This window comes from Natator depressus, chromosome 5 (genome assembly GCF_965152275.1).
Source record: "Natator depressus isolate rNatDep1 chromosome 5, rNatDep2.hap1, whole genome shotgun sequence".
Taxonomy (NCBI): Eukaryota; Metazoa; Chordata; order Testudines; family Cheloniidae; genus Natator; species Natator depressus.
The window spans coordinates 24,179,232-24,205,286 of NC_134238.1; the positions used below are offsets into that span (position 1 = coordinate 24,179,232).

The 26,055-nt window shown below is 41.4% G+C and overlaps 1 protein-coding gene across 3 annotated transcripts; it reads right to left on the reverse strand.

Moving 5' to 3' along the window:
- Nucleotides 1-63: 63 nt before the first annotated feature.
- On the reverse strand, nucleotides 64-24,909 carry AGXT2 (alanine--glyoxylate aminotransferase 2). Of its 3 annotated transcripts, none has more exons than XM_074952456.1 (15): nucleotides 24,764-24,909; nucleotides 22,269-22,354; nucleotides 20,391-20,575; nucleotides 19,803-19,926; nucleotides 18,020-18,114; nucleotides 16,994-17,087; nucleotides 14,565-14,658; nucleotides 12,608-12,708; nucleotides 9,100-9,192; nucleotides 7,424-7,504; nucleotides 5,865-5,997; nucleotides 4,996-5,084; nucleotides 3,251-3,400; nucleotides 2,830-2,923; nucleotides 64-1,186 (listed from the first exon to the last, which is right to left on the reverse strand). In XM_074952456.1, the coding sequence occupies exons 1-14, from the start codon at nucleotides 24,819-24,821 to the stop codon at nucleotides 2,834-2,836; spliced, it is 1,473 nt and encodes a 490-aa protein (XP_074808557.1). In that variant the 5' UTR covers nucleotides 24,822-24,909; the 3' UTR covers nucleotides 64-1,186; nucleotides 2,830-2,833. The 3 variants fall into 3 exon arrangements, with proteins under 3 accessions (XP_074808557.1, XP_074808555.1, XP_074808556.1); XM_074952454.1 differs by having other exon boundaries at nucleotides 2,830-2,928; nucleotides 24,764-24,905; XM_074952455.1 differs by lacking the exon at nucleotides 7,424-7,504 and having other exon boundaries at nucleotides 2,830-2,928; nucleotides 24,764-24,902.
- Between the last annotated feature and the right edge of the window lie 1,146 nt (nucleotides 24,910-26,055).

The following is a 26,055-nucleotide window of genomic DNA, read 5'->3' on the forward strand; positions in this document are numbered from 1 at the left end:
AAGGGCTAATCTATCCCTAAACTTTGCATACACAGCCAAAATGTAAAGAATAAAATACACAAGGGCAGTGTGATACCTTTTATTGGACCAAGAAATTAACTCACATTTGTAAACTGAATTAAGTATAAATTGTCAGACAGGATTAAACAATCCAGCGGTTACCTTGAATGGGGAAAAAGATCTAAGGTACATGAGAGCTCTACTGATGACAGGAGAGAGGAAGATAACACCATCCCTGGCTGCTGACACAAGGTGGTGAGTGGCTATCAGTCAAAGGAGAAAAGATCACTGTTGAGTGGGCAGGAGACTAGAACCCACTGATGAATGATTATACCCTTATTTAAGAATCTTTCTCTAAAACTACTAAACAAAATCCATCCTCTTGTTACAGCTTACTCCATACAACTTTCCTTCACTGAGGCCCTGCTTGAAGAGCTTCCAGCAGATCCTCCACTCTGGAGGAATTTCACTCCTACCCCTCACTTCCTATTATGACTGTAACTGTAGCATAGTTTTCCACCAAGTGTTTTTCAGGAGCAAAGTATTTTGGCCTGTGATGCTGCCTCCAGTCTTGGTTAGGATAAGCAAATGTCACTGTAGCAAGATTACACAGAGCACTCCCTCTGTCACTGTAGAAACTACATCCAGAATTCCACCCATTAAGAGCAAAACGGCCAGGCAGAAAGAGAACTATCCCAGCTATGATAGAATTGTAAAGGCAGTATCCTTCAGCATGCCTTTTCATGTAGTGCCAGCCTGAGCACACCAGCCACTGTCACTTGCTGGAAGGCACTACCTAATTTTAAAAAATGAGGTTTGATTTGTGTTAACAATAGGTGTTTTCTTAACACAACATTGCAATAAGATTGACTTCTTGCATGTGTAGCAAACTGAGTCACAGTAATCTTTCACATTATTTAAATTCATAAGAGTTACATGTTCAGGAAAATTACATCAATCTTTTCTTCATACTATAAGTTTCTTGCCAGCTGTAGTTACAGCAATATTTCAGGGATTGGAGGGTGATTCTCAACTGTTACCAAACATCCTAGTAAGGAGAAACATTGTTCATAGTCTATTTTGCAGCTGTTCTTTCCAAGTGTTTCATTAATGCAGCATGAAATACTTCCACTGCAAAGGCTGCATCTTGTTTAGTAATGCACATTGGAGGTTTAACTCTAAATGTCTGAGGGGAGAAAAGAAGAAAGTTTGAAATTACAGGGGGAGGCACAGACTAATTGATGTGCAATGACAAACACCAATCCCTGCATTTTTTTAAAAAGTAATCCTAGAAAAAGTAACAGGTACCAAACTAGTTGTAACAATGGTAATACCAGCCTAGTCTTAAGAGTGGCAAACTACTCCCATGCAAGAAAACAATTTCACACCAGCAGATGCTAGGCATGTGCTTTAAGAAGCCTCAATGCTATAACTGGACAGAGGAATTAAATGAAGGGAGGGAGCCCTAGCTAGTCATCCTGAGATGTGTTGCTGCAGGCTTCAAGTGTGTAAAAATAAAACTAGCAAAAGGAACAGCCAGGGGGTAGAAGGGGGAAAACAGTGATGTTTTCTATACCAGGTGAATCTATTTTAGTAAGATGTGGTTTTAAGTAGTGCACTTCAATCACGTGCTCTTTTCATTGGCAAGTATTTCTGCATGGTTCTGTTCTGCAGTGTCTCAGAATGGAATTGAATTTAGTTTTAACACATGTTCCCTTACTTAATTCAGGCTTTCAACTGTTTAAATCCACCAGAACGAAATCATTCCTATTTGAATTCCACTGACTTATGTAAACCTTACTAGTGCCTATCAACTGTTACAGTTGTGGCTGAACTTTGACTTAAAATATTATTTACTTCTGTGCTTTCTAAATATTAGACTATTTGCCCTAGGATGTGTAGTTTAAAAATCAGACCAGGCATGGGTATTAATGATAGTTTTAGAGAAGCTGAACGCTTACAGCTCCTACTGCTGTCTGTCTGAGGACAGATCACCTGCACCATCTATAATCAGGCTGAACTATTACTAGACCTCCTTCAACAGGTGCAAATCTGTTCAAGACAGTTGACTGTGCAATGCAAGAATTAATCTGAGGTGCAGTATGCACAGCAAGTCTCCACCAACCCCTTTCCCTACTATAACTTATTCCCAAGGAAGCTGGCTGATCTGAGGGAGCCTGGTTAAGTCCTCTGCCTGTCTATCCTGGCTCTGAACACTGACAGCGTAAGCTAATAACCCTACCCATTACCTTAGAGGAGGAAAATGCCAGCAATCCTTTGCTGCCTGTTAACTTATTCTACTTGGAGTGGAATAAGTTCTCTCAAACAATTTACTGGGTACAGAATTTAATAACTGTCTGGGTCATGCCCCCAAGCTGATGGATTCATAAGGAAGAGATGCTCTTATTCCCAGCTGGGTCGAATTTTATCAGCTCTCCTGAGTGTATGCTCTGCTGATTCAACTGAACAATAGGCTAGAATTGATAGTTGTAGGCATTGCTGTTTTAGATAGCATCTAAATTCCACAGAGCTAGGGAATTCAGAATTGGTTGATAGAGGCATCACAAACTACTATTAAAGGTCACATTTCTTGTCTGAAAGGTAGGAATCAAACAGTAGTAAATAATACTTATATTGAATATACTATAATTGAGAGGATTAAGACAAATAAAGCTTCTTGATCTGCTATATTCATAAAACATAATAGTCTTGTTTATGAACGTCTCACTTTTTTTATAATTCTTAAATTGAACAGAAGTAATTTTTAGAGAAGTCAACTCCACTGCAATTTAGTCAGGACAAAAGATACATAAACATCAGTTACTGTACCTGACTATAAATTCCACCCCTGCCAATCAATACTCCCATGTCTTTGCAATCTTCCCAGATCTGACTCATCTCTTCCGCTGGAAGAGGTTGACGACTGTCCTGTGCAAAGAGGGGTGGGTGGGGGGTGGGGGGGAGAGAAGAGAGAATTTTTTTGGCTAGATGTTAAGCTAAATTATGAAAAAAGCAACAGGTGTTCCATTGCTACCACTCTCCTTGGAGAAAGTTGATGACTGTCCTGCCTCTTAGGATGGGACTATTCAGCATTCCTCATGTATTAAGCACTTTGAAAATTCTAAATTTTAGCAGTGCGGAGTTCTGACTCATTTTCAGAGAAGTAGCTGTCAGTCAGCATATAATCATTTCACAGGAAGCCTGAGTCTTAATACTGGGGTAAATAGAAGGGCATGTGCCATTTACCAACCTTATTCTTCACCATTTCTATCCCAATCATAAGGCCTTTGCCACGGACATCTCCAATGATCTCAAACTTATCTCTCAGTTTAGCAAACTCCAGTAGCATGTAAGTCCCCACTTCTTCACTGTTCTTTTGTAGACCATCTTCTGCAATAGCCTGGTTAAAAATGATGTACAAAAACAAATGTTGTGGGAAATAATAATGTATAGAACTTGGCTCATCTGCACCCCCTATAACGGGCCTGCATTCTCAATGCCGCTCAGCAAAGATTTACAACTGGCATATATTATTAACCCTGCCTTAAATTTGACCTCTTCAAGTATAATAGGAAATGCTGTAAAAAAACTAAACTACACTTGTCAAATTAATCAACATAGCTTATGTCATATCCTTTTTCATTGTTTACCCACCAATTAAAAATTGATCTCCAGGTTCTAATGTATATTTGTGAGGTTTGACTGTGCATATAAAGCTGACCGTCTTAATCCGTTTAAAAATCTGTCAGGTTCAGTTTAGCCCTCTTTCCCTTGCCATAGCAGTGTCAAACTATGGAAGGTGCCTATAATTTGGCAGCATACTTATTACTCCTAAAGCTTTCTGGGAAACACCTGAGTACATTACTAAGCTATATTTAGCAAAGCATTCACTTTAAAAATGCAGTAACTTAATTTGATTTATTTCTAGCAGTCCCCAGCTCCTGCTACATAGTCTAATATCTTGACAGTGCACCAGTAGCTGGGGGCTGTTGAAAATAAAAATAAAAAGATACTATTGTATTTAATCACTGACCTATATGAACCCGCTTGTACGCTGAATTGCAAAAATGAAGAGAACAAAAGATTTTGCAATTTGCGAGGCTAAAACTGGCACATTGTCTCAATTTAATCCTTTTCAGACTTTGAAGATTGGCTAAAACAGAACCTGGGTCTGAACTATCCTGGTAAGTTATTTTAAACAAAAAATAGGAGGGGTTGGATCTCCTAGGTTTTTTAATTACTATGCTGACTGCGACGATAGAGAGCAATTCAGAGGACCAACAGCCTATTCTGTTGGAACAAGCCTCCAGTAAAATCAGGGTGTAATATGGGAGCCAGATGTTCAGAACCTGGCAATAGAGTTTTGAAATGAGGCTTAAGGAAGGATATTTACATGTGACCAAGTGAATGTGGCTGTTACAGACTAAATTACCTCACATCAATAGGAGCATGTGTGTAGCTCATGCTTTTCAAGGTGTTGCATGAGGATTTAAGTTCACTATTTCTTTTTTTTAAAGCGGAAGCTGTGAGGGTTAAAACACGTTTTAAGTATGTGCCTCCGAATAAAGTGGTTTTGCTAGTTTAGAGGGGTTCTATAAAGGAAAAATGATGAAAACTCCCTGGGACAGAACTACATAGAATTATGACAGCTACATAAGTAAATTCCATATACTTCTATTGACAAATCAGAAGCAAAGAATATAAGCAAGGAAAGAAAAAGATGAAGCTGTTAATCATAGTATTATCCCTAGAGTAATTTAAACTTCCTATTCCTGCTACAAGTTGAAATCAGTTATAGAAATGGGAATAGTCGGGCAATTTATTTTTTCTACAAGGGCACATTGCCCATGAATTAATAAAAATAAATGTTTGTCTCATTTTCTGTATGTATTAGAAGTTCCACCATTGGAAAGGGAAGTAGCACAAAGCTGCCTCTGCCATAACGCATAGCAAACAATAGCGTAAGACACTATGAACGTATCACTTTCTTCTTACATCAAGAACTGCAGATCCAACTACACAGGCCAAAGGGTTTCCTCCAAATGTGTTAAAATGAAGGTTTTGAGCCAAGGAATTTGCAATCTCTAAAAGAAAAAGAATATTCATTGATTTCCTTCCTCACAATTACCTGAAGTCTGATGATAAGTACTTATCAGTTTTCGCTTCACATTTAATAATTCTATGCATCATTCTCTGTTTTAACTCCAGGCAAAAGGAGAAGAAAATGGTATATTCTTGGTAACCGATTTGAATTTATTAGGGCAAAGTTCCAGAAAATACATGGTCTGTGTAACAGATGCTAAAAGGAAGGGGGATGGATTTTAATAGATGAAGAGTTAAGTTTCCAGCAGAGCTAGTGAATTATCCACTACAGCAATGAATACATCCATTATTTCTCTGAGACATTAAATCCACTGACTCGTTAGTATTAACCAGTCAACAATTCTGGAGTTGTCCAGAATGCTTCCTTAGTATTATGTCTAATGGGTAGGGCAGTGAACTCAGTCAGGATTTCTGGGTTCTGTCAGGTCTGCCAACGACTCATTTGGGCTAGATGCTGATCTCAGTTACCCCAGTATAAGTCCATTGATTTTAATGGATTTACCTTAGATTTGAACTGGTGTAATGGGGAGCACAATCTGAGTCTGATAAAAAAAAAAATTACACTCTTTCAATGCCTCAGTATTTTTTGTGTGTGCAATGGGGACCATACTTACCAACCCTGTAAGCATGTTCTGAGACTAAATATATTAATATTTCTAAAGTAAGCTGGTTGGACAAAAGGCTCTATGGAAGCTAAGTTATTCTACAATATATTTATTATACACCTCAATTTCATGCTTTAAAATAACAAATATTTATACCTGGTGTGGTTACAACAGCTGCCATTGGAAAACCATTACCAATTCCTTTTGCCATGGTAACAACGTCAGGGACTACACCATGTGTTTGAAATCCCCAGAAATGGCTGCCAGTTCGTCCAAACCCTGTCTGGACCTTTCAAAAGAAAATCCAAAATTGTTCAAGTTGTTTCTTGGTTTCATAACTTGTATTTTATCTGTGCCTTTCTGTTACCAATTTGCATTTATAGCTATAGACTCTAAATGCCAACTTTATTCTAGCAGGATCCTCATTCAACTCATCCTCACACATTTTCTTTCCTATGCTAAATAGTGACTGTAGTACAAGACAGGTTCCACTATTGGTTTTGTTGACAGCTCATCTTTATAGAGACACTGTACACTTGATACAAATGAAAAGTGGTATTATATACATCCTAAGACTATCTTCTGTTGTTACACAATTTAAATCTAGTATTATTACTCAAAACATAACCTGAGTTAATATAATGAACTCCATTAGAGAAACTATACTGTGATGAAACTGCTAAGCAGGAGACAATAATTCCCATCAGCCCTTCGCCACTGCATATCCCCTTCCTCCTGGCCTGGTAGGAGAAAGGATCCTCATACCAGGAAATGCTCAAGCAGCAGACTACGTTCCCCATTATACTTTCTTTTCCATTGGCCAGGCAGGAGAAAGGACCCTGATCAGGAAGTGACTGGGCATTTTCAGGAGGCAGAAACTGCTATGGTAAGCCAGATACAGGGAATAACCCCCAGGAATTGTATACAGAGCCCTGTGTGGAACAAGCTGGGACTGCCACATGTTACAGCTAGTACTCCTGGGGGAATTCTGTGCCAAAAAATTATGCACACAATATTTTAAAATTCTGCATATGTTGTCAAAATAACACATTATAGTCACACCAGTTTCAATTATTTTTGGTAATTTATTTCAAAATACCTGTCAGCAAGTATGTCTAACAATACAGACAACAAAAAAGATTCAGGAAATTTTTTTTTGACAAACAAACAGATTCCTTACTAGGCATATTAATACAGAACTCCAAGTAATAATTCATTTAAACTACAATAACGAATCGTATTTCCCACACCCTCAGAAGCGGTGCAAAGGCTGGGGGGAGCCAGGGGTAACAGAAGAGCTGAGGGAGATGGAAGTAAATTGCTGGGAAGGAGCCTAGGTGTGAACTTGGGTTGTTGGGTATGGGTGGGAAAAGTATGGAACAGTTTTTTTCGGGGGGTGGGAGCTTCCCCCATGCAGACCCTGGCTGGCCCCTTGCCTCTCCCATTCAGTCAGGCACAGCTGCCCTGTCCCCATCAGTCCCTGCACTCCCATGTGTCCCTGCATCCCTGGTCCACATGTGTCCCTCCACTCACACGCCCACTCCCCCATCCCCACGTGGCTCTGCACCCATCTCCCTGTGTTTCTGTGCCCTACTCAGCCATTCCCCTGTCCCTATGTGGCCCTGCACCCCCTGTCTCTATGTGTCCCTGTGCTCCCCCTCAGCCACTCCCCTGTCCCCATGTGTCTCTCTGCCCCTACTCAGCCACCTCCTTACCGCATAGCTCAGCTGTTCTTGCGCCACAGTGCCCTCTGGTGGACAAAAGGCAGAACTGCAACAACATTTGACAAGCTTTTTCTGTGCAAAAAAATTAAAATATGTGCATCTAATTAATTATGCACACGTGCAGTAGCACAGAATTCCCCCAGGAGTAAACTGGGTTTAGGTCAGTGTGAGACTGATTGGGAAGCGACAGGGCAGGGAGCCAGTATAAAGTGGCCCTAATGAGAGACTCACCACTAAGCGATCCTGTCCTTGAAATCTGCAAATTCCTCTTTGCTTGAATACATACCAGACTGGAAAGGCCACCCAGGGTACTCAATCTGAAAAGCCCTAACTCAGATGGGCTGCCCCAGGGACCCAAACAAGAACTGCTATTGCTCACTTTGAACTGTAACTGTTTAAGCCTCCGTGCCTAGGATAGTTGCTAACTTCCCCATTCCTGCCACCCCTGATAAAATACTCTTTCACTTAGCCATGTGTCTGAGTAGTTACTGGGACCAACCAGAATTACCTCCTACAAGGCCTAGTTGCTGAAGCACCTAACAGAGCTTGCTTCTGAGTCTATGGTATACCTGGCACATTCCTGGCACCTTAAGGGTTTGGTGTACTCCAGCACTGACCAGCTATAAAAATTACAATACTAACAAGGGTTTTTTATAATGAGAGAGCTAACACCTTTTCTCCTAGTAAACATGGCCAAAGGGATTGGGAAGCTGTCAGTTCCACTGAAGTCAATGAGAATTGCAGCTGTGTAGCAGTTTTCAGAATCTCCAGTTTCAAGCTGTAATAATTCTACCACCCCTAACACCTCTAGCATCCATCAAAGTGTACCTTAGTCACTTAAACTGTTTCCCTAACCGAGCTAGTTAGTTAGTAAAAAGAAAAGGAGTACTAGTGGCACCTTAGAGACTAACCAATTTATTTGAGCATAAGCTTTCGTGAGCTACAGCATGAAGTGAGCTGTAGCTCACGAAAGCTTATGCTCAAATAAATTGGTTAGTCTCTAAGGTGCCACTAGTACTCCTTTTCTTTTTGCGAATACAGACTAACACGGCTGCTACTCTGAAACCTGTTAGTTAGTAGTAATTCAGATTGTCTTAACCGAGCAAATTAGATTTAAAATGTGTAACTGCAGAAGAGTTGCAGAAGGCTCCCCTCTAAAGTTACAGAGGTACTTGCCTTGTCTACACTACAATTTTACAATGTGATTAAAGATTAAAATTTTACAAATGTAAAAACTGTTTTCCTAATGCAGACAACGCCTCTCTGGGTCAGGCCTCAAATGAGTAATGGTAAGACTTTAAGAACCAAAAATTTCTGCTGATGTAAATAGGTCAATGGAGCTCTACCCATTTACACAACCAGCAAGTGGGACTCTAAGATTTTGCAACATAAACTGTCAACGGAGTACTATTTGTGTTAATTTAATGCACATGAAAGTGAAGGATTAACAACTTCTATTAGCTTTGTCTAGCAAAGGCTCTTGTGCTGGAATGCAGCACTTTGTTCCCCTCTTAGGCTGTGAAACAGGAAAGGATTAATTAAAATAAATTCAGAATTTAATACAAACTATTTCCTGGTCTCTATTTTGCCTTCATGTGATTGCTGGATTTTTCAGTAGCCTGGCAGAAATATCCCAATCCCTAAAAATTGTATTTCTGGATACTCACTTCATCTGCAATACAGATGCCTCCTCTTTCACGCACTAGCTGAAAAGCTTCCTTTAGAAATCTTTTAGGATACTGAACGGCTCCATTAACACCCTGTCAAAAATGAACAAATATACTGTCTTCAACACAAATGCTAAATCACAAACACAGGCCCTCAGGTGATCAGACAGTGAGAAATCTAGGCAGAAGTTTAAGTCACTAGATAGCTTAATGATCAAAGTCCCTTTTGTGGTAGATCTGTTTAGTCACATTGCTAAACGGTCAGAAATGGAGGGAGTGGCTTTCTTTTGAACTTGAATTCCCACTTTTTATCAATATTACATGGGCTATAAGAATAAAACAATATGAAGAGTTAGGAGACAGTGAAAAGTAAAAGATAAAACATGACGTCAGCCTTCTCTCTCTAATGCAATGTTTCCCAAATGGTGGGTCGCACCCACCTGTTGGCTGCAGGAAGGTTCTAGGTGGCCCAGTGTGAAGAGGAGGTTGGGGGGAGGAGAGATGAGCCCACCCCTTATTCACTACACAGCAGCAGCTCCTGTCCTGTGGGGCTGGGCCCGGTTCCCCGCTCTGTGTTTTGCAACCTAGCAGATGGGCCAAACCTGAGTGGTGCTGCGACCCCTGTCTGCCAGGTTGCAACACCCAGAGCAGGGAACTGGACCCAGTCCTGCAGGTCCTGACTCGTTTCCCCCCACCCCCGCAATCTGGACTCTGAGTGGGTCACAAAGAGAGGCAAAAAAAAGTTTCGGAACCACTTGTCCAATGAACCAACACCAAATATGCTTCAGAGAATTATACTCTGTATGGCGACAATATCTGGAAAGCTGTATCACTTGTAGGCATGTTATTACCAGAATGGGACAAACTGGCGAGAGTTCACAGACCAATGGCAAACATGAACGGAGAGCTGGAGCAAATGATTAGGAGAAGACTAAAAGAAATGATTTAATAATTTTATTAAGATGATGTTAAAATAAAAAAAATGGTACAAAGTTTAAGCATAGAAGTTTCTGGTTATCAGGGAATAACGAATATACACTTAGATTAAAATGCCAAAGGTGGGGGGATAACATAATAGTCTGGGAGTATATAAAGCTTGCAAAACCCCAATGGATGGAGAGAAATTAGCAGAATACCTTGGTGTAATGGGATGAAACTAAGCAAGGGAAAATTTAGTCCAAATATCAGGACAAAATTCCCTTCAGTGAAACTGTTATACTCTAAAGTATATTCCCAGTGGAACAGATTGTTATGTTGGATCATATTAAAGAAGTTCTGTATTAAAATCACAAATGAGTTTGATTCCCCATAGTTTAAATTCCAGGGTATTACTAATTAAGAGGTCTCTTGGTCTTTGGTCTCTTGTGTTTACTGTTTCTCTCCCTCTCTGTGTGAAACTTGCAAGCTGCTAATTGTGTTCGTACATCCTAAGACAGAGTCTGTTCTCAAAGCAATACTTTGTAACAACAACTACTCACACAGAGAGAGACTCAAAGCGATACTTCGTAACAAAAGAAACAGCACACAGAGACTCCCCGCCCTATTGTTGTATTTATCTTGCTTTGTTAACAATTATGATTAAAATAGAGATAGAGGATGTATGTGGATGGATGCTTGGTGTGGATAATAAATGAATGATCAGGGAGGTGCTAGCCTAAGAATCCAGTGTCCATCGGCCGAAGAAGGCGTCAACTGGAAACAACCAGAGGACCCCCGGAGGGCAGACTGGAATCCACCCAACAGCCTCAAGGATGGGAGGACCGAAGAACAAGATAACATCTGGCAGCACGGAGCCATCAGGAATGTGCCATCTGCTGATTGATTCAGCAACAGCATGATGAAGCAATTCCCATAGACTGGCATAGGAATAAATTCCTATAAAAATGGACTCTAGAAACTGAGAACTTCGGGGTCTGATTCTGCAAACCAACTTCCAGGAGCATCAGATGTGCATTTGACAAGGCCCTGCTCCCTCCTCATGTCCAGGCCACCTGGCCAGTGGCTTGGCACAAGCAACTATAAGGCTGGTAACTATAATAACAACCTTGCAGAACCTGTGTGTGTGTATGAATGAATGTGTGAATAAATATGAAATTGAATGGAATGTTATAGTTATAACTAACTGCTTACTATGATTCTTTCTGTATTCACAATAAATGTGGTATTTTGCCTTATCCCCTTTCATAAGATCCTGCTGGTTTTTATTTTATTGGTATAACAAGATGGAAACTTCAGCACTAGGAAATTTAAAATTAGACTAGGTATAACACCAGAAAACGTACTGTAGGGCATAACCTTGGTTTTGGAGCAAGATGGACTTGATGGTCTAATAGGCCTTTCACTTCCCTAACTTAGGCTAATATCTTAAATAATGGACTATGAGGTTCATATCATAGGGGAATGCCTAGAGCCTGTATGAATTAAATGAAACTTAACTACAGCTGCACTGCCAAAAGAGAAATCCCTCTGACCCAAAAATGCAATCACGAAGGAAGAGATGAGGAGAGTCAGAAGTTAAGTACAAGGGAGTCAGAAACTACAAAGGAAAGCAGAGGGGGAGAGAGGATTCTGTGGATTTGCTAGATAAACTAGGCATAGTGCGATTTGAAGCTAAGTAATTCCTAAAATTAATTCTCTGTTATAATAACTAGGCTTTTAAGTATGATTTACTGTAGACTCAGTGGGTATCAGTCACTTACGGGGTGACTTTAATACTTTTAACAGACAACTTCTACAGAACCAGTATACTGCAGAAGGGAAAACAACATGTAATTAGGAATGAAGTATTCGAAACTAAGTTATAGCATGCACATTTGTATAATGTATTAGCATTTCAACATCCCAAGAATGCAAACAAGACCTTAAAGAATAATAGTTTACAATAGAGCTCTGTACACTTTTTAATCTATCAACTGATAGCAGATAGGCAACACTGGTTAAAATTACCTATTTTGCTTGAGTCTGCCATATTTTATTAAATACTTGTATATTAACCAGAAATAATTTGCTAAATATTTAAAATCAATTTATGAAAGAGACATTAAGGCTTGTAAGGCTAAAATTTGATTTACCAGTTTTGTTTTGTAGGAATAGTGTGCATCTCAAGTTGCCCACTGGTCTGTTATTGAGTAGACAGGATATGGAAAATTTAAGAATCCTGTTCTCAGATATCAAGGGGAAAAAAAACAAAACCCAAAAACAACACAAAGAATGAAATCCTGGCTCCACTGAAGTCAGAGGCAAAGCTCCCATTTGACTTCAATGGGGCCAGGACTTCTCCAGGATGTCTCGTTGGCAAGTCACCCTCCTGGAAAAAAGTTAAGATTTAAGTAATGTTGCAGCCCTTCCTTTTGAATGATCAAAGTGATTCAAAGAAGATTAAAATTGCTATTGTTAGAGGGAAGTTCCATTTAGGGCTTGTCAATCTTGTAAAAGACCCGTTCAGGTTTTAGCACTTTGTGGTTTACTGTACTATTACAATCAGAATGAGGTATGCCAAGTCACCTACTTGAATTGGCTCAGCGATAAACCCAGCTATTGCCTTTGTAACACAAGTACTCAGAGTGTCTTTGAACTGTTCAACGTACTGGTCGTTTGCTTCGCAACAGCCTGTGTGGAGGAAATACTGATAAGAATAATGTACTGAAAATAATACAAAGTTAGGTTAATAATGTGAAACTGCAGTGTTTTAACATATGTAAATAAGAACATCTCTTTAGTGTTTTAACGTATGTAATAAGAACTGTAATGTTCCCAGATTAGAGTTACCAAAGGAAATTAATTATTTTGTTTCCCCACATATTTTCTGTGTCAGCAAGTCAGTCTTTTTTCTTACTTTTCCTAGTTCACAGAAGTTACAAAAGAGCCACAGTCTGAGTGCATGGCATCTTTCTCCCCTCCTACAAAAAACCCCCAAACCACTAAGCTTTTTTAAACCATTTATTCTCTAAAAAGTTCCAAAGAATCACAGAGTGCAAACAGAAAGTTGCAGCATCTGAGGGTTCCCCCATCCTTCAGACCAGTGCTATATATGCAAGGCGGGCAGTTATTAGAAGAACTGAACATCAGCCCAAGGAATGAATGAGCAGTTTGCCTGGATAAGAAAACCTAACTGGTTTCAAGACTCAGCTTGAGAAGATTATGGAGGGGATGGTATGATAAGATTGTCTACCATGGCACATGGCCCACCTGTGAATGCTAGACACGGGACACTAGATGGGGAGGACTCTAAGTTACTACAGAGTATTCTTTCCCAGCTCTCTGGCTGGTGCATCACACCCACATGCTCAGGAGCTAACAGATCACCATATTTGGGGTCAGGAAGGAATTTCTCCCCAGGCCAGATTGGCAGAGACACTGGGGAGGGGGAGGAGGAGTTCACCTTCCTCTGCAGCATGGGGCACGGATCACTTGCTTATTTGAATTACTGTAAATGGTGGAATCTCTGTAACTTGAAGTCTGAAATCATGATTTAAAGACTTCAGTAACTCAGCCAGAGGTTATCAGTCTATTACTGGAGCAGGTAGGTGAAGTTCTGTAGCCTGAAATGTGCAGGAGGACAGACTAGATAATCACAATGGCCCCTTCTGGACTTAAAGTTTATGAGATGATAAATATAAGACTAAGTACATCTTGGTCCAGCATGATTTCTAATGAAAAGGCAGGTGGAATATTATGGAAAATATATGACTGTATGTGACTGGGCATCACTATGTACTGTAACAGAACACAAACCAGATATCTTCAAGTAGTTACAAGCTAGTGTGTCTCCTCCCTTTATTCACCATCAGTGACAAAGAAAGATGGCAAGAGACTGCTTTGTTGTGTATTTAGGGAAAAGTGAGTAAACAATGTTTATTGCACTTAGGAGAAAAACAATATATTTTCTAATCATCACTTGTAAAAGAACAGTGGAGCTTTCACATGGACTGAACACACTCTGCAGCATCCATAATGCCTTGTTCCATGCAAAACTTTTGCCACCCAATGTTTTAGAGTTTTTGATTTATAGTTTACGTTGATCATATGTCCCTTCAAGATGGACATCTACCAAAACTTTACCCAGGAGAGTAGAAAACACATTTGTTAGTATCCCTAATCTCCTGGCAATGCTAAATATTTCAGAGCAGCAGGCTACTGATTATGATAACTGAACTTGACTTAGTCATTAGGGGCTCAATTCAGGATTTTCAAAGGATTCTACAGGAGTTAGATGCCCAACTCCCACATATTTCTGAAAGGGAGTTGAGGGTCCAATTCCTTTAAGCCCCTTTGAAAAAAAACACAGCCAAGAGGCCCTATTGATGAAGACTTGCTTGCCAAAATTACAATCACCAAACTTCTCAGTAAACAGTAATATTCTTAGCAGTGTATACATATTTGTCTATGTTGTTAAACATCCAGTTGCCTTCTCCAGTCCCTTTTCTTTTGCACCTACCAATGGACATTTTTTGCCACCAACTAACCTTGAGAACAGCTGCATTTCCGAATAGTTTGCACCAGAGAATCTCGGCAATGGCTTCCTCCCCATGGACCACGAAAAACATCTGGTAACATTGTCTGCAAAGCACAACAAACAGCTGTAATTTTGCCAGTGTGAGGAATGTAAGTACTGATCAACAGAACATTTTTTATTTACACTGATCATTCTGAAGGTCATTAAACACTTATTCCAATATTGTTGTTTTGTTTAAATAGAGCTTGTGATAAAGAGAACTCAAAAATCTGATCGCATCTGAGACCTGATTCAGCTGATCCGTCCAAAAACAACTTGTGAAAAAATAAATAAGAACCATTTATCCCCATCACAGATTTGAGGCCTCATGCAGAAAGTGAGGTAGAAGGCCAGAAATTAAAGTTTCTGAAGTTAAAAACATTCTGTCCTCAAGTGACTATTTTTGGGGGTATTCACTCACAGCTGACCTGTTTATTTTTTAGTTATGTTAGTGAATTATTGTTACCCAAGATTTACTACAGTTGTGTCCAAAATGGCCAGTTTAATTCCAAGATTCTGTAGAAAAAGAGCAGTAAAGTCAGAAAATTAGGGGGCTGGAAGGGACCCGAAGAGGTCATCCAGTCTAGCCCCATGTGCTGAGGCAGGACCAAGTATAACACAACCATCCCTGACAGGTTTTTGTCTAACCTGTTCTTAAAAATCACCAGGGATGGGGATTCTACAATCTTGCTTGGAAGCCTATTCCAGAGCTTCACTATCCTTATGGTCTGAAGCTTTTCCTAATATCTAACCTGAATCTCCCTGGTGCAGATTAAATGTATTACTTCTTGTCCTACCTTCAGTGGACATGCAGAACAATTGATCCCAGTCTTCTTTATAAACAGCTCTTAACATATTTGAAAACTTACCAAATATGCCCCTTCAGTAATCTTTGCTTAAGACTAAACATGACCAGGTTTTTTAACCCTTCCTCATAGGTTAGGTTTTCTAAACCTTTTATCATTTTTATTGCTCTCCTCTGGACTCTCCCCAATTTGTCCACATCTTTCTTAAGGTGTGGCACCCAAAACTGGATACAAGACTCCAGCTGAGGCCTCATCGGTGCTGAGCAGAGCAGAGTGCGACAATTACCTCTAGTGTCTTACACGACACACCGGTTAATACACCCCAGAAAGATATTAGCCTTCTTTGCAACTGCATCACATTGTTGACTTATATTCAATTTGTGATCCACTATAACCCCCAGATCCTTCTCAGCAGTACTAATGCCTAGCCACATATATTCCCCATTTTCCTATTTGTGCATTTGATTTTTCCTTCCCAGCTGCAGTACTGTGCACTTGTTTTTATTGAATTTCATCTTGTTGATTTCAGATAATTTCTCCAATTTATCACCGTCATTTTTAATTGTAATACTGTCCTCCAAAGTACTTGCAACCCCTCCCAGCCTAGTGTCATCCATGAAGTTTATAAGCATATTCACTCTATTCTCCAAGTCATTAATGAAAATATTGACTAGTACCAGACTCAGGATAGACCCCTGCAGGACATCATTTAATATGTCCTAGACATCTGACCATGAACCACTGATAACTACTCTGAGTACTGTTTTTCATCCAGTTATCCACCTTAGAAGAACGTAGTGAAGTCTAGTGGAATGATGATAGCAGGCTGGAAGCCAGGAATTTATACATCATAATCCTGACTCTGACAATGACTATGTGACAATGGGCAAGTCACTTAATAAATTCTATGGGCCAGATTCTTAGCCTCACTCAAAGAAGGCTGGGTACATCGAAAAGCCAGGGGGAAGCAGCACATCAGAAAGGAGCCCTTTCGGGGGCAGTTCTGTGGCTGGTCTGGTTCCTGGCATAGATTACATTAGCCAACACCAGCTGCCACAGCCTCCAGAAACCATTCCTGCAGCCATGGATCACCACGCTGTAGAGATACTATGCACACCCCTTTCCCCAGACACACCCCCTATGGTGGGGACTGTGAGGGGGTGTTGCAGGAGCCACTATGTATTTCCAAAATATTTTCAGTCCAAAAGGGAATCCCTTATGGGCCAGCTTTAAGCAGCTTTGCAACAGCAAACCGGACAAACCTGCCCTAACAGACCTGAGAATAGGACCCAGAGGTTGATACACCATCGCTCTGCATCTTGTGCAGCATTTATACCAGTACAAAGCGAGAGCCAAGTGGGTATAAAACACTTTCATTCCCATTGCTAGCCTTCTTCATTTGCTCTGTGTGGATGCAAATAACTACACAAGGTGCAGTGAAATGGCGAATTAGGGTGTATATATAACTACTTATCAATCTCAGAGGGCTACAGGGAGGCTTGAAGATGTAAAGCATTACATAAATACTGTAATATTCAAACAAATAGAAGGCTTGTTATTCAGCAGATATGACAAAAAGCAACAAAAACCTCACTGTTTGGCAGCCAAACCCATTGGCGACACCATGCTTATAAGATCCAATGGACGTCAAACCCAGTGCGTATGGACTGCCTCCGTGGTATCCTCCTCTGTGTGAACAGAACAAAGCACACAAACAACATTCATTTTCTTCTGATTACACTAGCTGCAAAAGTTTTTAGGAAGAAACAATATCAGTACAGTATTCACAGAAGGCTGGTTTCTGATGTGTGTGTGTGGAAGATAGCAAATCATTGGAAAACATGGGTGCATCCAATAAGAGATGCCTCTTGACCTACACTCTGCTCTGAGTACCTAACAGCTGTGAGTTTTCATTGCAATTTAAAGCACACTTAAAAAATAATACGTGAATTTAGTGCTCATGAAGGTGAAGGGCTAAGAACACTGGTTGGAGCCAACGGCAATTCAGGTAGGTGCTGTGCAAGATTCCTCATGCAGGTCTGCCAGAACATCTGAATCCTACATTACAAACACCCCTGCTGTTTTAATTTTGGACTCCTCTTCTCTCCCAAGTTGTTATTGCCACTCATGAGAAACCAGGTGGTGGTTTGGAGTTAGTTTAATTAGGAATTCAGAATTCATTCATGGGAATTAACATATCAGGAGGATTTCAGAACCCTGTGCTCAGCAGGATGGCTGCAAGACTACCAGTTTGTTAAGGTCTGCCTTTCTAACTATTTTTAAAGGTGTCTATTACCAACATATCTGAGCAGAACAGACATGGTTTATAACACTAAAAATATAAATAAATATTACACACACTTTACTTAAGGATTAAAAACAGAAGTTATAGGTCCTAGGTGAATGCATGGTTTGTAAATGGAGTATTTCTAACACAAGCAGACTTGCTGAATCTTAGCTCCCAATGACTACTGCTGTTTTACTCTATTTTGGCAGACAAATTAAGTATTTAGGATGTGTCTGTGGCAGAATCTGGTTAACAAGGGCTCATCATCTTTTTCACGCATTATACAGATTGATTATGAAAAGGGAGTTTCATAAAACACCCTAATATAATTACCTGAAACAGATGAGGTCAAAGTTACGAGTGTAAAGCCTTGCCAGGAACATAGCCAAGTCATTGGCTTCTGATCCACTGTTAGTCAGGTAAACCACCTAAGGAAGAATAAATAGCACATCAATTGTAATTTTATTATACTGAACATTTACTTTGTTTCACAATGGCAAATCTAACTAAATGTAGCTGTTTAAAGAACCACTTTTCCCGCAATTTGCCTTCAAAGAGTTTGAAATATTGAGTGCATCTGTTTATTTAGTACAAGACAGATTTATTTTCATATAAAGTATCACTCAGCACTTGGAATGATATCCTGTCACTGACAAGAGGAACTCCAAACTGAAATAAACTTAGCGATGCTTATTTGCTGTGTATAAGGGCCAATGGTAGGATGCCCCTTTGTAGGTTATGTCTACACTGGAGATGAAAGGTGTAATTTCCAGCTTGAGGAGACTTACCTGCACTAGCTCTGATCGAGCAAACACGCTAAAATAAGAAGTGCAGGCACAGTGTCACGAGAGGCTAGCCATCCAGAGTACAATCCCACCCGAGACCCTGGGCAAGTATTCAGGTAGCTTGTGCATACTGTGCTTTCGTGACTTCCGTGACATCTTCCGCTTACTGGAGCTGGCACCCAGCGGGGCCCCGGCAGGGTTCCAGCAGCAGCAGTGACAGGCAACAGCATCCTCAAGGGGGGCCCCCTGCAAGGTTCCAGCCACAGGCAACAGACTTCTGAGGGGGCCTTCCTCAGGCTTCCAGCGACGGGCCATGGGGGGAGAGAGGGAAGAACACCTCGCGCGAGCGGCTGAGGATGTCCCATTTTCTCTCTGGGAAATATGGTCACCCTGCAGCTCCCAGTCACCACAGTGGTGGGGGAAAGCAAGGCTTGCAGCAGCAAAAGTCACAGACAGGTTGTGACTTCCATGAATTTTTGTTTACTGCCCGTGACCTGTCCATGACTTTTACTAAAAATAACCATGACAAAATCTTAGCCTTACTAAGGAGGCCATGTCTACACTACTGGCTAAATCGGCACCACTGCAATCAATGCAGCAGTGTTGATTTAGCTGATCTGGTGAAGACACGCTAAGTCGATGGCAGAGCGCTCTCCCGTTGACATCTCTACTCCACTTCCCAGAGAGGTGAAAGCTATGTCGCAGGGAGTGCATCTCCCGTCAACATAGCACAGTGTAGACCCACTGTAAATCGACCTAAGTTATGTTGACTTCAGTTACATAATTTACATAACTGAACTAGCGTAATTTAGATTAATTTACAGCATTAGTGTAGACCAGCCCTGAGTAGTGTCAGGGACTACTGCTACTGAGTCCCCCAGCTAACTTGTGTTTTACAGTCAGTTTATATGTACTACGTAAACAAACTGGAATAAAAAGTTTCCTCTCCCAAAGTCTCCTCTCCAAGTAAAACTTAGGTGCTAATTATAACAATAGCACACAAAACATTTTTCAACTTATGAGTGATTTTTAAATTGACAGTGCCTCTTTAAGAGGAAATTTGAAGAGAAAGTGGGGATCCAAGCAGTAGGGCAACTGTTTAGCATTTTATTCATGTGTGGCTCTGAGCTCACTGTAAAGATCAGCATTATCCTGAGACTTGTAATTTTTTTCTCTTTACCTGAAGCTTTGTACTCCCTTTGAGGATTTTAAATAAGGATATGAGTTTGATATTACAATATTTTGTCTCCAAATAACATAGCACTCTCCATTATCAAGTGAAATAAAATTATTTTAATTAACAGGCATCCACCCTGTTGGGATTTAGGTACCTTAAGTGGATCAGGGAGAAGTGCTGTTAGTTTCTCCACGTATTCCTGGATTGATGGATGCATGTAGATGTTGGTTGTATGCCACAGATGACCAAGCTGTTTTTGGGCAGCTGCAGTTACCTTCCTGTGTGCAGTAAGAAAGACTGATTAATTTAATCCAACATACATACAATTTTTTTCCGACTCTGCTATTAATTCTTAAAATTCTGTCATTTTCCTGACTGTCAGATGAACGAATGGATAAATAAAGAGAGGAATGAGCTAGTTTGCCAAAAGATCACTGCAACTGGTTCGAACATAAGAATTTGATCCCAGATACACCAAAACACAGCGTGCCATATTCTGCCTGTGGATACATGGGGCCACAAATGAAAAAGACAAAAGTATATTTCTATATTAGTCAGTGTAACTCATACAATAACAAAAAGAAAAGGAGTACTTGTGGCACCTTAGAGACTAACCAATTTATTTGAGCATGAGCTTTCGTGAGCTACAGCTCACTTCATCGGATGCGTGCTCCTTTTCTTTTTGCGAATACAGACTAACACGGCTGTTACTCTGAAACCTGTGATACAATAAAATACTTACGGGTGACAGTGACCAACACTGACAGTAACAATTCCAGCAAAGAGATCAAGGTACCTTCGTCCCTCATAATCAAACAGCCACTGCATATGTCCCTGATGCAGCAGCAGTGGTTTCTTGTAGTACGTTACCAGTGATGGAGACAGATTCTGTTTGCGGATCTTCAGCATACGCTCATAGGGATAGGACTGCAGGAGGAAAGAAATCATTTCCGCCCCCATTTCTAAAAGTTTTAATGGATCATAAAGCTGTCTACAGATACATCACATCAACACAATATAAATTGTTCACACTGGAATCCAAATGAACTAAATACAATTTTAAAATAAATACTAACCCACAATTAGGCTATATAAACCTCTGAAATACCATAATTTAAACAAGAATACTATATTGCACTGATCTCTTACTTAAAGGTTATGAAATCCACAACCTATCACAAATTAAGCAGATTTAACATGGGCATGTAGCTTCTCCATGTGACCCCCAAACTCCATCTTGTTACCTGTAATTTTCCACTAACTAGAACAATAGGTTTCCTTCCTCACGGCAGAAATTATAAATGGCCCTGGAAACATCTCCATGTTGCCTCTTACCTGCTCTAACCTCTGGACTATGAACTTTTACTAATGGGAGCATTCTAACCAAGGGACTGACTACCTTCCAAATCATTTGGAAGCAACCAAAGACTTGACTTAAGCCAGCAATGTAATCCATCATTGTGATAAGCCTGCTCCAAGAACTTTGCAATTAATTTATGTATTTGATTCCTTTAACCAATTTTAACTCTCACCTTACTTTCTTTTTATAAATAAGACTTTAGATGCTAAAGGATTGGCAACAGTGTGATTATTGAGTAAAATCTGAGTTATATATTGACCTGGTATGTGGCTGGTCCTTTGGGATCAGAAGAACTCTTTGCTTGATGAAATTGGTTTTAAATAACCACTCATCATTAAGTCTAGTATCTGGGTGTTGAAACCAGGACTGGACTACCTAAGGAGACTGCTTTTCTGACTTCTTGTTAGCCAATGTGGTGAAACAGAAGTTTACTTTTGTTGTTGGTCTGGTATATCTTATGGAAGAATAACCACCAGCTTTGGGTGTGTCTGCCCTATTTCTCAGCAGCATGGCCTGAATTTGGTATTCTCAATTGTGACCCAACCCATGGTAACAACAGGATACAGAGCTATCTTGGCAACTGATCCACAACCATAGAACTGAATCACAGAAGATTTCTCAACCATCATAAATCTTGACACCATCAGATGAAAATGTAAACACACTTCTGTAACCGTAAATTGTCACAGTAACAGAACACCTACTCAACAATGTTTAATTCATGATATCGAAGTCATACATTTATCATTCATGTGATTGTTGAAAATACACCTTTTTAACTGATCAGATGCTTATTAGCTCCTTGCTGGACACAGGCCATGGGGCATTAAGACACCAAATAAGTTTAGTTCCTTAAAAATCAAACATTTGCCCTCCCCTCTCTACCCCTACTGCACTCCCCCTAAAACTAACTTGGCATACATTTTGGTCGAAGAGGTAAAACATCTTACAGAACTCCTCAAATAGGAATTAAAAATCAGTGAGAAGGAAACAAATAATAGAAAAATGTTTCACTGCCACCTTTCTTTGGGTTAAGATTGTTCTTCTACTGTATTCTAATCAGCACCACAGAGACCCTGTTTAACTCTGACCTCCAAAGGATCTCAGAGAAGGATAAAAGCCACAATCTAAACTTCTGATGCCACTGAAGAATACTCGTAATAAGTTGGTGAACAGAACAATTACAGCATACAGCAGAATGGTGATCTTAGCAACGAGATCTAGTTTAGACCCAAGTACAGTGCACTGTGCATGACTTACCTCATATTTTCCAGGTGAAAAGTCACAAGGAGGCATTTTTGCTTGCATGGAGAAAGAGCTTTTTAATTCCTGCTGTCTAAGTGTATCTAATAAAATACAGTGGATTAGGAGGATTACCAAAACGTCTCAAAGCGCACATTTGAAAGAAACTTTCTTTGAAAATTTGTTTTTACAACAATATAAGTGAGGACCAAGGTAGATATATTTCCTCCGAGAGATTTCATTCAAGGAGAAAATGCATTAAACATTTGTGTTTTTTGTAAAGCTGTAACATAGATTTACTAAACTTATATTTTTCCCCTTAGTATTTATCTTCTAAAACACATAACTCCTCCAGACTGTCATTGGCAACTTTGATTTTCTTTGTCATTAACCATCAAAATAACTTTCTGCTACAGACTGCCATTAGAGTTTTTGATTTTTTTTAATCAAAAATCTGAAAACATTAAGCCATTACATCTTTTATTTGATTAACTGGAAAAATAAGCAGACTAACTTCAGATAATTTTACTTTTTAAAAATGTTCTCCTTGCATTCCTAACATTATTAATTGAGGTGGGTTTTAGTTTTGTTTTTTAATGAGCTACATTTTTACACATCAAAACAAAGAATCTAACTTTCATAGAAATTAACTTTCTGGAAATAAATAAGAAAATTATACTTGTGGCTACTTTCCTTAAGACCAAAATAGCATCCGCTAGTGAAGGACTGACAATATGGATAAATAAGATTGACTGACTGACCATAAAGATCTTCCTTATTTTAAGAGTCAGAGTCAGCCAATGGGTTAATCTAGTTATAAAGCAGAGGTCCCCAAACTGTGGGGAGTCCCTCCCCCAGCAAAACGTTCATGGGGGCTCGGCAGGGCCCAGGCCAGTCCGCAAAGGGGGCGGGGAGGGAGCACCACCCAGCCCCGCTCTGCCCCCAGCTCCATTCCAGCACCAGCCTAGGCCCCTGACTCCCAGCAGTAGCTCCCACCCGCTCTGCCCCCAGCGTTGGCCCAGCTCCTGATCAAGGCTCCTGGGGGAAGAGGTGGGGGCAGATAGATTCCATTGTTGATAAGGGGGGGTGTGCAACAGAAAAAGTTTGAGGACCACTGTTATAAAGTGATCATATACAATGATTTTTCATATGATGTCCTTGTATCCCAGGAACGTCTTTTGGGACACCTAAGCTGTGTGAGTTTTTTCATTTAATCAATCAAAAAAATTTAATAACTACAAACTGTTTGTTCAAAACTAATACCAAGTAGAATTTGCTTGTCAGGAACCAATGACCTAGTGGAAGAACTGTGTAGTGTTATCACCAGTGTTTGGAGTCAATAGAAAAGTCCTATAAATCACTAGCAAGGTTGTTCTTTGGCCCAAAATGATGGTTAATAACACTTGCACATTATTTCATAATAAACATTATCCGAACACCAAGTATCTGGAAAAAATCCTGCATTCAGAGAAATATGCACATGTTGCACTTGAGTCAGAAGCCAGTGCGGGCAATCACCGGTACACATTTTTAAAAAGTGTACTTTTGTAGGACTATTTTCCAATCTTAAAAAAAATGTCACCACAGAAGCCATTTTTCTATTTTGAACTCTGAGGACGTTACATGGTCATCAAACAGTGGGGTTAATTGGTCCTAGGCAGCGTTTCTAGGGCAGGGGTTCTCAGACGTTTGTACTGTGACCCCTTTCACACAGCAAGCCTCTGGGTGCGACCCCTCCCCCCCAGTACATTAAAAACACTTTTTAATATATTTAACACCATTATAAATGCTGGAGGCAAAGCGGGGCTTGGGGTGGAGGCTGACAGCTCACCCCCACCCGGTAATAACCTCGCGACCCCCTGAGAGGTCCCAACCCCCAGTTTGAGAACCCCTGATCTACGGGAATGAGCTGCTACTGTTAGTTAGCTCGTAGGCGGAAAAGGAACTGAAAAAGTAACAGTTTCATTTATGATAACGAGGCTGGAACCTGTAACGCAGAACTTCCACCTGGAGTTAGTCTGCGGGCATGACAAAAGCCCCCTCTCCCCCACATACCCCCCGCCGCCCCGGGCTGGGGGTGGCAATTACAAGTCCACGTGGATGTAGATAATAAAACACATTTCAGGCCAGCGGATTCCTTAGCCACCCCGGAAAGAGCCAGAGCCCCTCGGGACTGATTGCGGACTCGCGCTGATTGGGTTCACACCAGGATAGCTCCTGAGTCCGGAGACGGGAACCTCGCCCGCAGACCCAGCCCAGCTTGGCTGCCCCTGTGTAAATGTGGAGCCCGAGCACCGGAGAGCGGACTGGGGCCCAGGGCTGTTGAACCGGCTTCACGCCGCGGGCTCTCCCCCGGCTCCGCGCTCTCGGGGCTGTGGCTGCGGGAGGCGGCCCCGGACGGGGCTTGTGACTGGCAGAGCCAGCCCCAGCGCCCCGCTGGCTCCGGCGGCGGCGGCAGCAGCAGCCCGGCTCCGGGCCAGGGTTAGTTGCTCCCAGCGCCCTCCCCTCCTTACCGCTCCCGGGGTGTCGCCTCCTGCCCCCCGCCCAGAGCGGCCAGAGCGCCCTGGCCATGCTCGGGGTAGTGGGAGCCCAAAGCCCCCCGCGGCGCCGGGACTTTGCCGTGGGAGGGGATGGGCCGGGCCCGAGCCCACCAATGCGGGGAGCGGAGGCGCCTGCTCAATTCCCGCTCCGCCCCTGCCCGACCCCCGGCCTCCTTCTCTGCCCGCCTCCTGCTCTTTGATCCCCAATGGCCCGATTTCCTCGCTCCTCCACCCGCGTCTACCTCGGGCCCCTCTGTCCCCACCACCTCCAGCCCCTGTCCTCCACCGACCTGTCCCTCTGCGCCCGCCCCTGCCTATCTGCCGCCGCCCCCACTTCATAGCCCGGCAACCCACCTCCTGCCCCGCTGTCCCACCGATCTGCCTCCGATTTCCTTTCCCCAGTCCGCTGGCCCCTCCTTCACCCCTCTGTCTTCCCCATTAACAGTCTCTCTGAACCTGCTCCCACAGCCCTCCATCAAACCAGTCCGGTCCCTCACTGCCCGCTGTTAGAGGGCCTTCCCCCAGCCCTCCTGCTTCCCTGGTTCTTGTCAGGCAGGCAGCCAAAGACCAACAGTCCGAAGCGCGGACAACGCGCTGTTTACTGGGGTTAAGTTTCCAAGCAAGCATATTTCGAGGCCCTTCACACCAGTCGGGCTTATCTCTATAGGCCAATATAGTCTGTTTCCCAGGGTTCCCTTCCCAGCTCCAACGCCAGAGCGTTTACCCCTGTGACGTTATGAGTGTAATATAATATCTCATTGAAAGGTGACAGGGCCAGAAAGAGTTAATTAACTCACAGACTGAGGTGACCCGTGGATGAATTTTAAAGACTGGTTAGGAAGATGTGTAAATGAACAGAGCTTTGAAATGCAAGTCTGCATGGTTAGAGATAGAAGGGTAGATGTTTGTTCAGGTCTTGTGTTGTTAGCAAACAAGTCTTGTCTATTGCTCTAGCTTTGACTCAAAGATCAAAAGAGGAATATCAACATCCGATGAAGTGAGCTGTAGCTCACAAAAGCTTATGCTCAAATAAATTGGTTAGTCTCTAAGGTGCAACAAGTACTCCTTTTCTTTTTGTTTAATGAATAAATTACCCTGTACTAATTGCCATGATGTTTAGGAAAAGGAAAGTTAAGCCTATTGTTTTCTCAGGCCAAAAGGCAGCTGGAAATGTATAAAAACCTTGGGACACGATCCTTCTTCATCTCAGATTTGCTTTTGGTTTCAAGAGGGGGAAACCTTAAGCCATAAGGATTGAGATCCCC